Source organism: Callithrix jacchus, chromosome 1 (assembly GCF_049354715.1).
Source record: "Callithrix jacchus isolate 240 chromosome 1, calJac240_pri, whole genome shotgun sequence".
In the NCBI taxonomy this organism is placed as follows: Eukaryota; Metazoa; Chordata; class Mammalia; order Primates; family Cebidae; genus Callithrix; species Callithrix jacchus.
This window is the reverse complement of record NC_133502.1, coordinates 175,992,217-176,006,127: the sequence shown is the minus strand read 5'-3', so window position 1 is coordinate 176,006,127 and position 13,911 is coordinate 175,992,217. Positions and strand designations below refer to the sequence as shown.

Sequence of the window (13,911 nt, the reverse complement as noted above, 5' to 3'; positions counted from 1 at the left end):
ACTGCATGTTCTCACTCATAGGTGAGTGTTGAACAATGGACACAGGGAGGGGAGCATACACTGGGGTCTGTTGGGGGGGAAATAGGGGAGGGACAGAGGGAGGTGGGGAGTTGGGGAGAGACAGCATGGGGAAAAATGCCAGATATAGGTGACGGGGAGGAAGGCAGCAAATCACACTGTGTGTACCTATGCAACAATCTTGCATGTTCTTCACATGTACCCCAAAACCTAAAATGCAATTAAAAAGAGAGAGACTTACTTTGCCATTGAATTGCCTTCACACCTTTGTCAAAAATCAATTTACCAAATATGTGTAGATCTATTTCTGGATTCTTTCTTCTGTTCAATTGACAAATTTGTTTATGTAATTATATGTGATGACAAAATATATAACACATTATAGTTATATATTGTTATTCTCTTGATTAAAATATTTAAAATATCTGTTATTATGAAATTAAAAATTATGACATTGAAAATCTTGAATAAAACCTTATGACACTTATCCTGTAATAGCATTTTATATTCTGTGTAAAATTTGCCTTGAACCAAGGCACAGCTGGTGAGTAAATAGATGGGGAATGTATCCCTCCATCTTCAGCCTCTTCCTCAGAACAAGACTGGTGGCTGCTCCCGTTGTCATCCAATACTGTGACACACACGGCTTGCACCAGCTCCTTCCGGGCTTCCCACAGAATCAGGGCATGCCTTCCCCTGTCTCCAGGAGTCTCTGGAAGTCACATAGGGATTTCCTATGTGAAGGAAGGCAGATGGAGGCAGAGGCTGGCTTGGGGAGGGGAGTCCTGGCCAGGGAAAGTGAGACGGTCACATTAGGGTTTTAGAAAGCTGACTCCAGCAGCAGTGCAGAGGGGAGAGGTGAGTTGCTCTAAGATGGAGCCAGAGTCCAAGAAATTCTGTGCGTTTTACACTGATCAGGTGAGGAGTGAATGGTTCATAAAAGATAGACCATTTGGAATGAATCTGAGCTGTGTGGGAAGACAGTTCAGAGGTGGGGAGTAACGGCAGGGAGAAGTCCAGCGTGCCAACCATTCTCTGGTTTGGCTGATGGGTGGAGGGTGATGCCCTGCACTGGGGTGGGGCACATCAGAGGTGGAGCACATGTGAGAAGGAAAGATCTTGAGTTCAGGGAGGACAGGTTGAGTCCAAGGTGTCCTTGAGCTACTGAAGTGGGCTGTACAGTAAGGAGTACAACGTACTCGTGCAGAGTTCAGCAGTGGGTTTAGACTGGAAAGACTTGGGAGTCAGCAACAGCAAATTGGCAATCAAGCTTGCAGGGGAGAACAAGCATGCCAGATGGAACGGCGAGGACAGGGCCCTCTGAAATGCTGGGCTTAAAGGGTGACTGGAGAAGAGACTGTGAATGGCACAACACTGAGGCAGCCAGAGAGGCAGAAAGAAAAAGGATGGGACAGAGCTGGGAGAGAAAGAGGTCTGAAAAGGAGAGTGGACAGCAACATCAGAAAGGTGGGGACAGAAAAGTCTCCTTGGATAGATCTGCCTCTGATATGGCTCTCTGATTCAGGGCTCAAGTTTGGCTCAGTCCAGCAAAGTTTATGGACACCAGCACTGTGCCAGCTGGGTGCTGGGGTCCGGGCTAGAGAGCTGGGCCATAATGTGGCCTTCTGGGCGTTTGTGGTTCAGTGAAGGGGGCTGTCCCCTTCTTTTCTTTTCATGCCATCCGCTTCCTTGTTCCCTTCTCTCTGGCCAGCACACTTTCAAGAGTATCCTGTCATATGGAATCCTGTGCAGTGTAACAGTTCTTTTTTTAAACTTTTGATATTTCCCACTTCTGTGGGAGAGAGGTGTGGAAGCCAGAGCTGCTGATCAAGGCCTGGGCTGCAGGGCAGGAACAGGGGAAGTGACAGCGCCATCGGAAGCTCCAGGAACAAGCACCTCTCCCACCATGTCGAATTTTTTTGGAAGATCCTGGCCCATCGGGGTTTAGGGACTCCTTTGATGTAACCACTGTGCCTTGTAAAACAGTTATCTTAGTGTCTTATAGCTGTATATCTGACAGAGTGAATTAAGATAAAAAGCTAACCACAGGTGAGGGAGCCCTTACTTCCAGAGAGGGCTCCAGACAGGACACCCTGGGTGCCACGGCCATGGCCACGGCCATCTGTGGCTCTGATGCTCTCAGGTATGGTCAATCCTCCCTCTTCCCACTATGTTCTGATGGCTTCCTCAGACACAGGGACTTACTCCAGCAATTCTCTCCCTCTCCCTGGCACCACTACTCCCCGCTTCCCTATTGGAGCTTCCCTCATGGCCTTACAAACTTGCTATTTATCCCACACTTCAGAAAAACAAAAAGCCCATTTGAACACCCTTCCTGTAGTTATTACACTCTGCCTCTTTTTACCTTAAAGCAAAAGTCTCTGAAGACTCATCTGTGCTCCCAGTCTGTTTTCTCTTCTCCCACTGCCTTGCAACCCCTGTGAACAGGTGACCCCCTCCCCTGCTTTCCAGAGACGCCTGCTCTTGGCTTCCAAATGACCTCCACCTCGTTGGGTCCAAGGGTCCCTCTCAGATAGGCCTTGCCTGCTCTGGCCGGGGCACAGGTGAGGATGTCCTCCTTCCTGTAGGCTCCTGGTAATCCCTGCCTTTCTGGACACTCCTCCTCAGTCTACTTTGCTGTGCCTCTGTCTCTCCCTTCCCCTAAGTAATTTCTTTCGCTTTATGACTTTAAACAGTTTATATGCTAATGACTCACAAACAGAGTCAGAGCTCCAGGCAGAGCTCTTTCTTGAGCGTCTTGGACTTGAACATTCAGGTCATTGGGCATCTCCACAGGGATACAAGGAAGGCACTGATGGGTCCAGGTTAGACTCGTAAGCTTTGCCTCAAACTTGCTCTTGGCTGAGCTTTCCTCAATCAGGAAGTGGTGTTCTCCATTCTCGTAGCTGCTCAGGCCCCAAACTGCAGTCTTCCTTTTTTTCCCCTCTTCTTCTCACATCACAAATTTGATTCATCAGCGAATTAGCTTGGTTTATTTTTAAACTGAACACCATTTAATAAAAAAGAAGTAGTGTAAACAGGAAAGCTATAGGAAGACACCGTATTGCCATAGAAGGCTGGTGGCTGCTGCTGGAAGCTGAAGGCAAGGGAAGCAGTAGATTTGAGGAACGAGTACTGGATCTTGGTTCTTATATTTGACATTTTTTTGTTTTTGTTCTGACAGTCTCACTCTGTCACCCACTGGAGTGCAGTGGTGCAATCTCGGCTCACTGCAACCTCCACCTCCTAGGCTCAAGTGATTCTCCTGCCTCAGCCATCCATGAAGCTAGGACTATAGGTGCATACCACCATGCCCGGCTAATTTTTGCATTTTTTGTAGAGATGGGGTTTGACCATGTTGGTCAGGCTGGTTTTGAATTCCCAACCTCAAATGATCTGCCCGCCTCGGCCTCCCAAAGTGCTGGGATTATAGGTGTGAGCCACTGCACCTGGCCCTTATATTTGAAATGCATTTCGGACCTGACTGCTTCTCAGCACCTCCACTGCTGTAGTTCTGATCCCGCTGTTGTCCTCTCATCAGACATGCGCAGTCATCTTCTCCCTGGTCTCCCTATCCCTACCTGCTTCAGCAAATTCCCCACAGCAGCCAGAGTGCTCCTCTTCAACCTTGTGGATCCTGTCTCCCCTGTGTTCAAGCCCCCAATTTGCTCACCAGAATAAGGCTCCCCAGCACATGCCTACCAAACCTGACCGAAATCTGCTCTTTGTTGCTGATCTTACTCTCATCCATTGCTCTCTATGCAGAGCATCACTGTTCACCTTGGGGGTCATCTGGCCCATGCCAGGATGTTCCCATCTCAAGGGCTGCACCCTGGCTGTTGTCTCGGCCTGGAATACTCTTCCGTCTGCCTCTCTGCAGGTCTTTTCTCAGCTCTCAGCTTCCTTTTTCACTTTATCTCAATGGCGACCTACATTCCTCACCCCTGCGAAGCATCATCTCTCTTCTCTGCATTATTTCCCCTCGGCTCTCATCATCATTTAAAATACTAGACATTTTTCTTATCTATCATATTTTTTGTCCAAGCTGTCCCATTTAAAATGTAAATTCCTCTGAGGGCAGGAATTTGTGGCTATTTTATTCAGTGCTGAAACCTCTAGACACAGGTGTTTAGTAAATATTTGTTGACTGAAGGAATGTGTCTTCTTTCCCATCCCCACTCAGGAAGGGGAAAGCAGCATTGTGTTTTGAAAGGTCCTAGTCCATGCATACATCTTGCCACAATCCTGTCCCACCCTGACTCCCACCAGGGGAGACAAACTGCTGGTGGGTTTGAGTGAGAGGAGACCTGAATTACCTGAGCCAGAGTGTCCTGGGTGGGCAGAAGATGCCTGTGTTTGAGCTTAGGGAGGCCAGGCCAAGCCTCAGCCTATCTCAGGGAGTGGGCTCCCACCTTAGAGAAGAGTCCCACAGGTGTGGAAGAGGAGCTGCTTAGAGGGCCCAGACTGCAGTTCAGGGGCCCCACCCCTGCATTTTCTAACTTCATAAGCGCCAAGGACTCCAGTGTGACCCTAGAGAAGTAGAGGGTTCTTTCTCCCAATAATTAACATTGGTGGTCTCTGCCCCTGATAAGGGAGAATCAGAATCAAGGATTTAGAAGACAAGTGATGCATGTTTCTTGAACCCCCAAGCCTGTGAGGCTCATTCACACTCTGTGCTGGTGGCCACACCTGGCTCTCCCCTAAACTGCAAGCTCACTACAGTCCCTGGCAGTGGCTCTGTGCTTTTAAAGCCTAGAATGTTCCTGGCACAGAGAAGGTCCCCCATTGCAGTTACATAGGACAGCCTGAATGGAGGGACAGGAGGTCAAAGGGCTGGGTTGAGGGAGAGAGTTTTAGGAATGTCACTGCACAGGAAGAAGCTCAAAGTTTATGGGTGTCACTCCTTTGTCTCCATCCAGCTGGTGGAGAACAAAGATGACAAATACTACTTTTAATTTTAAAATAAATTTATCTGAAGAAAGTCCCTACTGCATGTAAAAAAGTCTATGAAGGGCCAGGTGTGGTGGCTCATGTGTGTAATCCCAGAACTTTGGGAGGCCAACGTGAAAGGATCATGAGGTCCGGAGTTTGAGACCAGCCTGGCCAACACAGTGAAACCCCATCTCTACTAAAAATACAAAAAATTAGTTGGGTGTGGTGGTGGGTGCCTGTAATCCCAGCTACTTGGTAGGCTGAGGCAGGAAAATTGTTTGAACCCAGGAGGCAGAGGTTGCAGTGAGCCAAGATTGTGCACTGCACTCCAGCCCTAGAGACAGTGCGAGACTCCGTCTCAAAAAAAAAAAGTCTATGAAGGGCAGGGAGCCGTGGCTCATGCTTGTAATCCCAGCACTTTGGGAGGCCGAGACAGACGGATCACCTAAGGTCAGGAGTTCAAGACCAGCCTGGCCAACATGGTGAAACCCCATCTCTACTAAAAATACAAAAATTGGCTGGGTGTGTTGGTAAATGCCTGTAATCCCAGCTACTCAGGAGGCTGAGGCGTGAGAATTGCTTGAACCCAGGAGGTGGAGGTTGCAGTGAGCCGAGATTGTGCCATTGCACTCCAGCCTGGGCAACAAGTGCAAAATTCCATCTCAAAACAAAACAAAAAAAGTTTATGAAGGTTAAAAAAACTGAGTTCTGAATTAATACTCTGATGATTCTGGAATAAATGGTGGAAAAATAAATTCTTGCTGTGTCATGTCATGTGTTATGGGCTTTACAGGTATCATCCTGTTTAGTCCTCCCAACAGCTGTGAGAAGCAGGTTTTGTATTCTTACTATTACTTATCTGGAAGTCAAGACTTAGTGAGGTCACATATGATTGCATCAAAAATGACAGGCACTTATGCGAGCTTTTCTAGTTTTCCTGGCATGATTATCTTTAAAGCAGCATCAGCAAACATGAGTTCACCCTTAGCACTGAAATTACTTGCATTAAAGGTGAATGATTACTGGGTGCTAAGGGAACAGCCAAGTTTTATCTTTCTCTTTTTAAACAGTTAAATACTGACCCTGGTAATCAAAATAGTTTAATTACTTAAAAAACCTAAAATCAATAGCATCTTGAACTATTTATACTATTGTTTCCCCTCAAGTTTACCATGTGAATATATATTTTTTCAAATCACACATAACTAACAGCTGTAATCTCCATTATAAAATATTTGCAACTTTAACATATCTGAGAGAAAAATTCATCCATATAAAACTCTTGAGTTTAAAAGTTATTTTTGGCCGGGTGCAGTGGCTCATGCCTGTAATCCCAGCAATTTGGGAGGCCAAGGCAGGTGGATAACGAGGTCAAGAGATCGAGGCCATCTTGGCTAAGATGATGAAACTCTATCTCTACTAAAAATACAAACAATTAGCTGGACGTGCTGGCGTGTGCCTGTAGTCCCAACTAGTTGGGGGGCTGAGGCAAGAGAATCACTTGAACCTAGGAGGCAGAGGTTGCAGTGAGCCAAATTGTGCCACTGCACTCCAGCCTGGTGACAGAGCAAGACTCCGTCTCAAAAAACAAAAAGGAAAAAAAAATTCTTTTTAATTTTGCTTTTTTAATACAGAAAAAAACTTAGATGATACAAATCAGTTTGAAATTTTGGGGAGAGCATTATCATTCTGCAGCAGCTTGCTGAAAAGGGCCTTTATTGTACAGGTGTCTGTGATCGAGTCAAGAACATAGACCCAAACAGGCAAATTCCATGTGTACTGCATGCGCAGGAATGAGTTAGAGAAGTGACTTGGATGACTGTAGGGAGAGACAACTGGTTTTATTGGAGTTGTTCACCAGATGTCTCCCAATGTCTTGAGAAAAAGAAATATGGAAAACAGAAGCCAGATTCCTGACCCACAGAAATGGGAGGAAGTGGCATGGTTTGGGGAAGACTGAGGCTATGGGAACCTCTGAGGTTGCCAAGGCCTTGACCTTGGGATCTAAAGACACAGAGATTACTTTCTGCTGTAGCAGATCTTTGAAATCAGACACACACCGATCCCATCCTGAGATGAAGTCAGAGCCTGAAGCCAGAAGATGAGCAAGGCCATGGGAAATGGAACTCCCAAGGAAGAGCTCTGTGAGATCCAGAGGCTGCAGGAACCATAGCTGATGCAGCAGCTGCTGCGTGAGGAGCCCAGCTTGTTCCAGTCAGCTCTGGCAAGTCTCGCACAGAGCCGATGTCATCCACATTTGTTTCCATGCCCTCTTTTTGTTTGGGATTAATTCTCCAACTCTAAAAACCTGCTGTCTTTCTGTTCTTAACTTCTCCTCTTCCACCTAAAACCCCTTCCAACCTTTCAAGCGGTTAAAGGGTAAAAAGAATCCAAATCAGTTTTTAAAACATTCTGTCACAAGTTATTCTCACAGATGTCTCAATAAAGCAAAAAGACCATACTTTAGAAAGATGAATTTCTTACAGAAGTGACTTCTACCATGCAGCCTCCCCTCCCTCCTTGTCCCCATAAACCTGGGGACAGAGGTCAGGAACAGCAGTGGTGGCCTGGCTCCTGGGGTGTGGGAGAGTGGCCTGTTTCTGCTGCCTTGCATGGGGCCCTTCTCATCATATGAGCCATTCATAACCCGTTGTTCTGAGGAGGGCTGCACAGCTCTGAGCATAAAATATCCCCAAAGATCAATTTATTGTTGAAGAGATTTGACCACCTTCTCCTAACTTATTCTCCATAAAGCTCAAATTTTGAAAGATTATGTTTATAAAACAACCTTCTCTACTAATAATTAGCTTTCTTATATTTATTAATCAAAGATTAATTAATCAAAATATCTGACCCAGCATCACCACTCTAAATTGATAAAATCTTAGGCTGAAAAACATGTTTTATGTCTTGTTAGACTGGGCAGCTTCATCCAAAAAAATAGCTTATTCTTTTCTTTTAGCCTTAAAAAATCCTTTTTATTAAAATGTATTATAATATTAGCCTTTGAAATGCTGAAAATCCTTAAAGACCCTTTTTGATATCTTTGGTCTGTCTAACACCTACCTGCCACCTAATCCAAACTAGTCCAACTGAGGCTGGATACCCTGGGTTGAGGCTAATTTCAGTAATACCAGAGAAACAGCAAAATGTAGAATAGTAACAGTGGTTAAAATTGTGGGTGCTGGAGTCAAGAGAGCACCAGATGCAAACCCTGCTGCTTAGGAGCTGCAAGACCTTGACAAAGGTAGTTCACCTCTCTAGGCCTCAGTTGCCTCGTCTCTAAACTGGGGATAATAACAGAGCCTGCTGCAGGCATTCACTATGAGAATTAAGTAAGACAATGACCACAGCATCCCGAGCACAGCACCTGGCACACAGTAAGGGCCCCCTAACTGGAAGCCACTGTCATCACTGGCGAATCCTGGAGATAGCACCACAGGTGGCAGTTCTTGTACTGTGTCACCAAGAGACCTGGTGCACAGTGGAAGACATAAGGAGGAAGGTATTTTTCAGCTGCTTCCTGGAAGGCAATTACGAACAAAGGAATGATACACTGGGTAAATCTAAGGAAAGTCTTTATAGATTGCCCAGAAAAAAAAAGTCCATTTTAGCAAATAAAGATAAAAACACATCCTTAACTTACAGTTGTAACACAACAGCAAACCAGCTTCTCCGTCTTCGTACACATCAATAGCTGCAACAAAATTAACCTGCAATGATAACGGGCAATGGTAGTGTGCAGGCTGGACGCTGACCCTGTGAAAAGACTTTTTCAAGTTGTGAGCATTTGCAGGGACCATGGCCCTCTGATGCAGGTGCCATGGGGTCATGCCTGCCCCCATGGCACCCACAATGCACATTATAATACATCAGAGATGTGGAAGAAAGAAAGAAAAGTCTCTCCATTCTTTCTTCTCTGGGACTTTCTCATCATCTTTTCATACCCTTTGAGAAGCTCTGTGCCTGGTATATCTCCTCTCTATTAAAATGCCTCAGGTTTATATGTTATGTACCAGCTCCTAAAGCATTTTCACATGAATTGGTCTTTTCACTCTCACATTAACCCAGAAAGTATTAGGTTGGTGCAAAAGTAATTGCAGTTTTTGCCATTATTTCCACAGTCAACATCTGAACTAAGATTCCGGTTCTCTTCCTATCTTATTGCTCTTGTACCTCTAGTGAGACATCCTTCTGCCTCCAACAGTCTGTATACCTTAAAATCGCCATGGCCTGTCTTCACACTTCCATTCTTTCTCTGTTCTTCATGTCAAGACAGGCAGCATGGTGCAATGAAAAGGGTATCAGAACACCTACTTCTGTGGTCTGGGGCAAACTCCTCTCTCTGGGCCTCAGTTTCTGCATCTGAGAGGAGGGCATTCAAGGTGATGGCATCCTTGGTCCTTCTTGATTTTCGAAACTCCAGCCCTCTAAGAGCCTCCTGCTCCTTTCACCTCCTCACTTGTATTGTCAACCCTTTTCCTAGAAGCATGGCCTCCCATGCTTCCAGGAAAGCCACCCTCTGAGCTCAGCCAAGATCTCCTTCTCCCCAACAGAAGGCCTTGGGCACTGCTCATCTCCCCATCCTACCCTCTGTAGCCTCTGATGGGTGACATCTCATGCCCCCGTCCTCTCTCCCACCTCAGATTATTCTTCAATTTCTTGGCTCTTCTTTCCTTAGTAAAATCCCACTTCTATAGCTCCAAATTTTGCTTTGTACTCAAAACCCTAAATCCACAGGCTCAGGCACACATTCTCCTCAAGGCTGCAGCCCCTAGTCTATGTCGTTTGTTCTTAGATGCAACTGATTCCACATCCAAGTCATTAAAAGCAGGAAGTAGTGGGTCAGGGGTGGGGGCACTGGAGGGGCACAGACTGGGCAGTCAGATGGGAGATCGAGCCCCGTCTAGGCCACTTACTGCCTCTGTGGCATGTGGCAAATGGCTTAGCCTCTGGCCTTAGGTCTTCGTCTGTAAAGCAGATATAATGCGAACACTGACTTTGTTGGGTTGTAATGGGAATTCAGTAAGACAAGGCAGAGATTTTAGCATAGGGTCTCACTCAATAAAGGCTATTGCTTTATCTCCTACACAACCAGCTTTCCTTTTAAATCTCCTCCTTTTTGTTAGCAGAACTATTCTCAAAGTCTCAGGGCCACCTCCAACCCAAGTCCAGCAGCAGCCTCTTCACACAGTCTCTCAGGTGTCTTTTTTGGGTCCCTACTGCTGTTCCAGGCTAGGCCCTGACCTCTTCGCAGGAGCACCTTGTTGTGGGCTCCTGCTGGCTCCCCTCTCCCAGCCCTTCCGTCCATACTGTGCTCCTCCCATTGGCCCTGCGCTGGCTGATCCTCCTCTTCACTGCTGTCACCAGAACACAGCCTTCACCTCTAAATGGTCTCATTATGGTGCCAAGGCCCTAACTGGCCACCCTCAGCCGGTGCCACTACTTGGGGTTGGGTGGCTTTTCCAACGGAACCCCTGGCTCTCTCCCATTATCTGGCACTGTATTTGGTGCCATTATGATACAGAAAAGAATAAGGTGAGGTATTACCCTTTAGAAAAAACAGAAACATAAGGTATAATTGGGCAAATGCCTCAAACAAAAGTTGCGGGAGCTTAGCAGGGAGTGACAGTGAGGACAAGTGGCCAAGAGCTCCAGCACTGGCATTAGAGAGACTTGGGGGCTGTCAAATCTGAAATAATCCCCGTTGCTCCTATCATGCCCTGTGTTTCAGGCTCTCTGCAGAGCGTGCCTCAACCTCTGGTGCCTCTTGTCTGTCTGTTCCATGTGGCTCCCCTCCCCATGAGATCTAAGGCTCAGATGCAAAGGTCCGTCAGTGCTGCTCACTGCTATCCCCACAGCTTCCTGATCAGGGCCTAGTGGGTGGCAGGGACAGAATAAACTAATCAGATGGATAAGTGTAAGTGAGTAAGTGAAATCCCAGCTCCATCACTTTGGAGGCGTGTGTGCTCATGCCAGTTGCTTCCCATCTTGGACCTTCAGTTTCTTCATTTGTAAGTTGGTAGAAAATAAGAATATCTACCCCTACTGGCTTGAGGACCCCAGGAGGTAACTTATCTAAGCACCTAGCACAGGGCCTGGAGCTTGGTAAATGCTCAGTCAATGTTGGCTGATATAATTATTTAGATAAGGAGCCAGCACCAAGGGATATATTACAGGAAGGACAGTCCTTGAGTTCCCTCTGACCCCAGAAAGGAGCCTTCCCGGCCCCACCACTTTGACTTAGAATTACTTCCTCCTCAGATACCCCTGTATGTGCCAGTTTTACTTCACTATCTCAGCTAGAGGCTTAGTGCTGCAGCGTGTCTCCTCTGCCAGACTGGGAGCTTCTCCACCAGAGGGGCCGAATGCTGCTACCAGCTTTGTGGCTGAACCTGCCATTCCCACCAGCTGTGGTAGCATGGTCTTTGGAATCAGCCAGCTGGGGTCCAAGTCCTGCCTCTGCCACTTACTAGCTGTGTGCTCTGGGATAAATAAGTGACTTCTTCTTTCTGACTTCAGTTTCTTTTGGAGAAAATGGGCTGGGTGTGGTAGCTCACACCTGTAATTCCAGCACTTTGGGAGGCTAAGGCGGGCAGATCATATGAGGTCAGGAGTTTGAGACAAGCCTGGCCAACATGGTGAAACTCCACCTCTACTAAAAATGCAAAAAAAAAAAAAAATTAGCCAGGCATGGTGGTAGGTGCCTGTAATCCCAGCTACTTGGGAGGCTGAGGCGGGAGAATCGCTTGAACCTGGGAGGCAGAGGTTGCAGTGAGCCAAGATCATGCCATTGCACTCCAGCCTGGAGAACAAGAGCAAAACCCCAACTAAAAAAAAAAAAAGAGAAATGAAAAGCCCCCTGAGATATAATGCTTATGACATGCTCTGACCCAGGGCCTGGTACACAGAGGTGGCCATTCAATGGTGGCCATAATTATAACTATAGGAGGGTTGACTGCAGTGGGAAAAGTGGAACTAGACAGCCTTTTAGTTTAGAGATAAGGCCTGCGTGTGTGTTTGGGGTGGGGTGGTGGCGGGGAGGATGGCAGTGGTGATAGGTGTGGAAGAAGTTCAGGCAACCTTTTAGACCAAGCTCTACGAACAATGACCACAGACACTAGGGGGGTACTTGGCATCAAGTAAGTCTACCAAGGGGCTCCAGCGCTGTGCTGACAGGCAGACAAATGTGGCAATATTCAGAGTTGGGCTACAAGGCAGGTGGTGGTAGGCTTCAGCCCCAGGGCTAGGATTCAGGAACAGGCTTGTATTTAACCACTTCCTCCCTAGACATGCCACAGCACTTTATTGTTCAGACCTTTATTAACACTTATTACAATGAGACTTACTTTATGCTTTAATATAGGGGTCTGTCTCCACCTTGGGAGAGGGCCTGGCAGGGTTCTTGCTCCTAGAGATCCTGATATGGCAGGTCTGGTGTAGGACACAGGCATTAAATTTTTATAGGTTTGATTAAAAATAAGTAGTCTGGCTGGGCATGGTGGCTCACGAACCTGTAATTCCAGTGCTTTGGTAGGCCAAGGAGGGAGAACTGTTTGAGGCTAGTAGTTGGAGGCTGACTGTAGCCTCGAACCATGATTGAACCACTGCACTCCAGCCTGGGACAGAGCTAGACCCTGTGTCTCTCTCTTAAAAAAAAGTAATACGTGTAGTTCATTTTATTGGCATTTTAAAATAACAAATAATATATGGTGATTGTAAAAATTTGAAACACAAACTTGTAACAAGTAAAATCGGAACTATACCTCCCCCAGCTGGCTCTGCCTTCAGCCTTCCCTTGTGGTTCTGGGCTCAGCCCCCAGCTGAGAACCACTGGGTTCTGGGCAGATGTCAAGATGAGAACCTATGCCCTCTCATAAACCAGGGACCCAGATCCCATGACCATGCCTGTAGTTTCTCCCAGAGGACCACTTGGTTTTGGGAACGAGGCCAGTGCTGGTGGCTAGAGCAGCAGTAGTGGGTCACAGCAGTCCCACTGGTACAGTGAACTTGACAGTGACTTTCAGAATGTTGCTTTAGTGCTTCTTAAACATTTCCTTTCTTGAGCTAGGACTGCCATAGATGCAGGGGTGGGTAGAAGCCTGAAATAGGGATCAAATGGTCCTGGCTAAGAGAAGAAGAATGGGAGCAGGAAGCGATGACTGCCCAGTTAACATTGGTGCCCGCACAGGCAGGTAGGCAGTGAGTGTAGAAAGAATGAAAATGAGATTCCAGTGACCCAGGCTGGGTCAGCCTCTCTCTCCTGTCCTCACTGCCCTGGGTGCTGAGCTGCAGGGATATCTAGGTAAAAAGCTAGTCCTGTTCCCACAAGGCCTATTTCTAACCAGCTATTAGAACAGCTCATTATCTTTTTCATTTTCTTAGAGCCCATCTCCCCAGTCAGACAGGACACTCCTTGCAGAGATGACTGAGTGCATCTAAGTAAGCCCATGTGCCTGCTGGCAGCCATGTGGCTGCCATTTTACCACGGGAGGGCCATGCACACTGATCCTCTCAGAGCCAGAGACCAAGGAAGGTTTTTTTTTTCTCTTTTTTTCTTAAAATTTTTTTTCTCTTAGGAAAAAGCTTCGTATATTTGTCTTTTAAAAAGGACAGAAAACTTGAGAGTCATTCCTGACAGCCATCCAAAAAACAAAACACAGACGTCATCAAAGAAAATGGTTTTTAACCCAATTTATCCAGTACAAATCATAGGAAAAAAAAGAGGGCATTAAATATAAGTAAAAACCATAATATAAAAGAAATTTAATAAAATGATTTTTTTTCTCTACAGCTACGCTGATAAGTAAACTGTACAATCTTCAGCCACTTAAGCATGATTTATTTTAAACTAGAACGTATCAGAAAGTTTCTCTGAAATGAGGTAAGGACTTTTCCATTAGCAAAACCCAGCTAAGTCTTAGGAAACTAGTGGAAAAGGACTGATTGGACAAAGACCTG

The 13,911-nt window shown here is 46.4% G+C and overlaps 1 protein-coding gene across 19 annotated transcripts in view; it reads right to left on the bottom strand.

Annotated features, from left to right (window-relative positions):
• Positions 1 to 13,911, bottom strand: part of GARNL3 (GTPase activating Rap/RanGAP domain like 3) — a 176,295-nt gene that overhangs the window by 21,280 nt on the left and 141,104 nt on the right. For all 19 annotated transcript variants that reach the window (XM_035257825.2, XM_078327466.1, XM_078327453.1 and 16 more), the window contains one exon: positions 8,597 to 8,663. In XM_035257825.2, the coding sequence (XP_035113716.1) occupies positions 8,597 to 8,663 (67 nt within the window). The remainder of the gene's footprint in view (positions 1 to 8,596; positions 8,664 to 13,911) is intronic.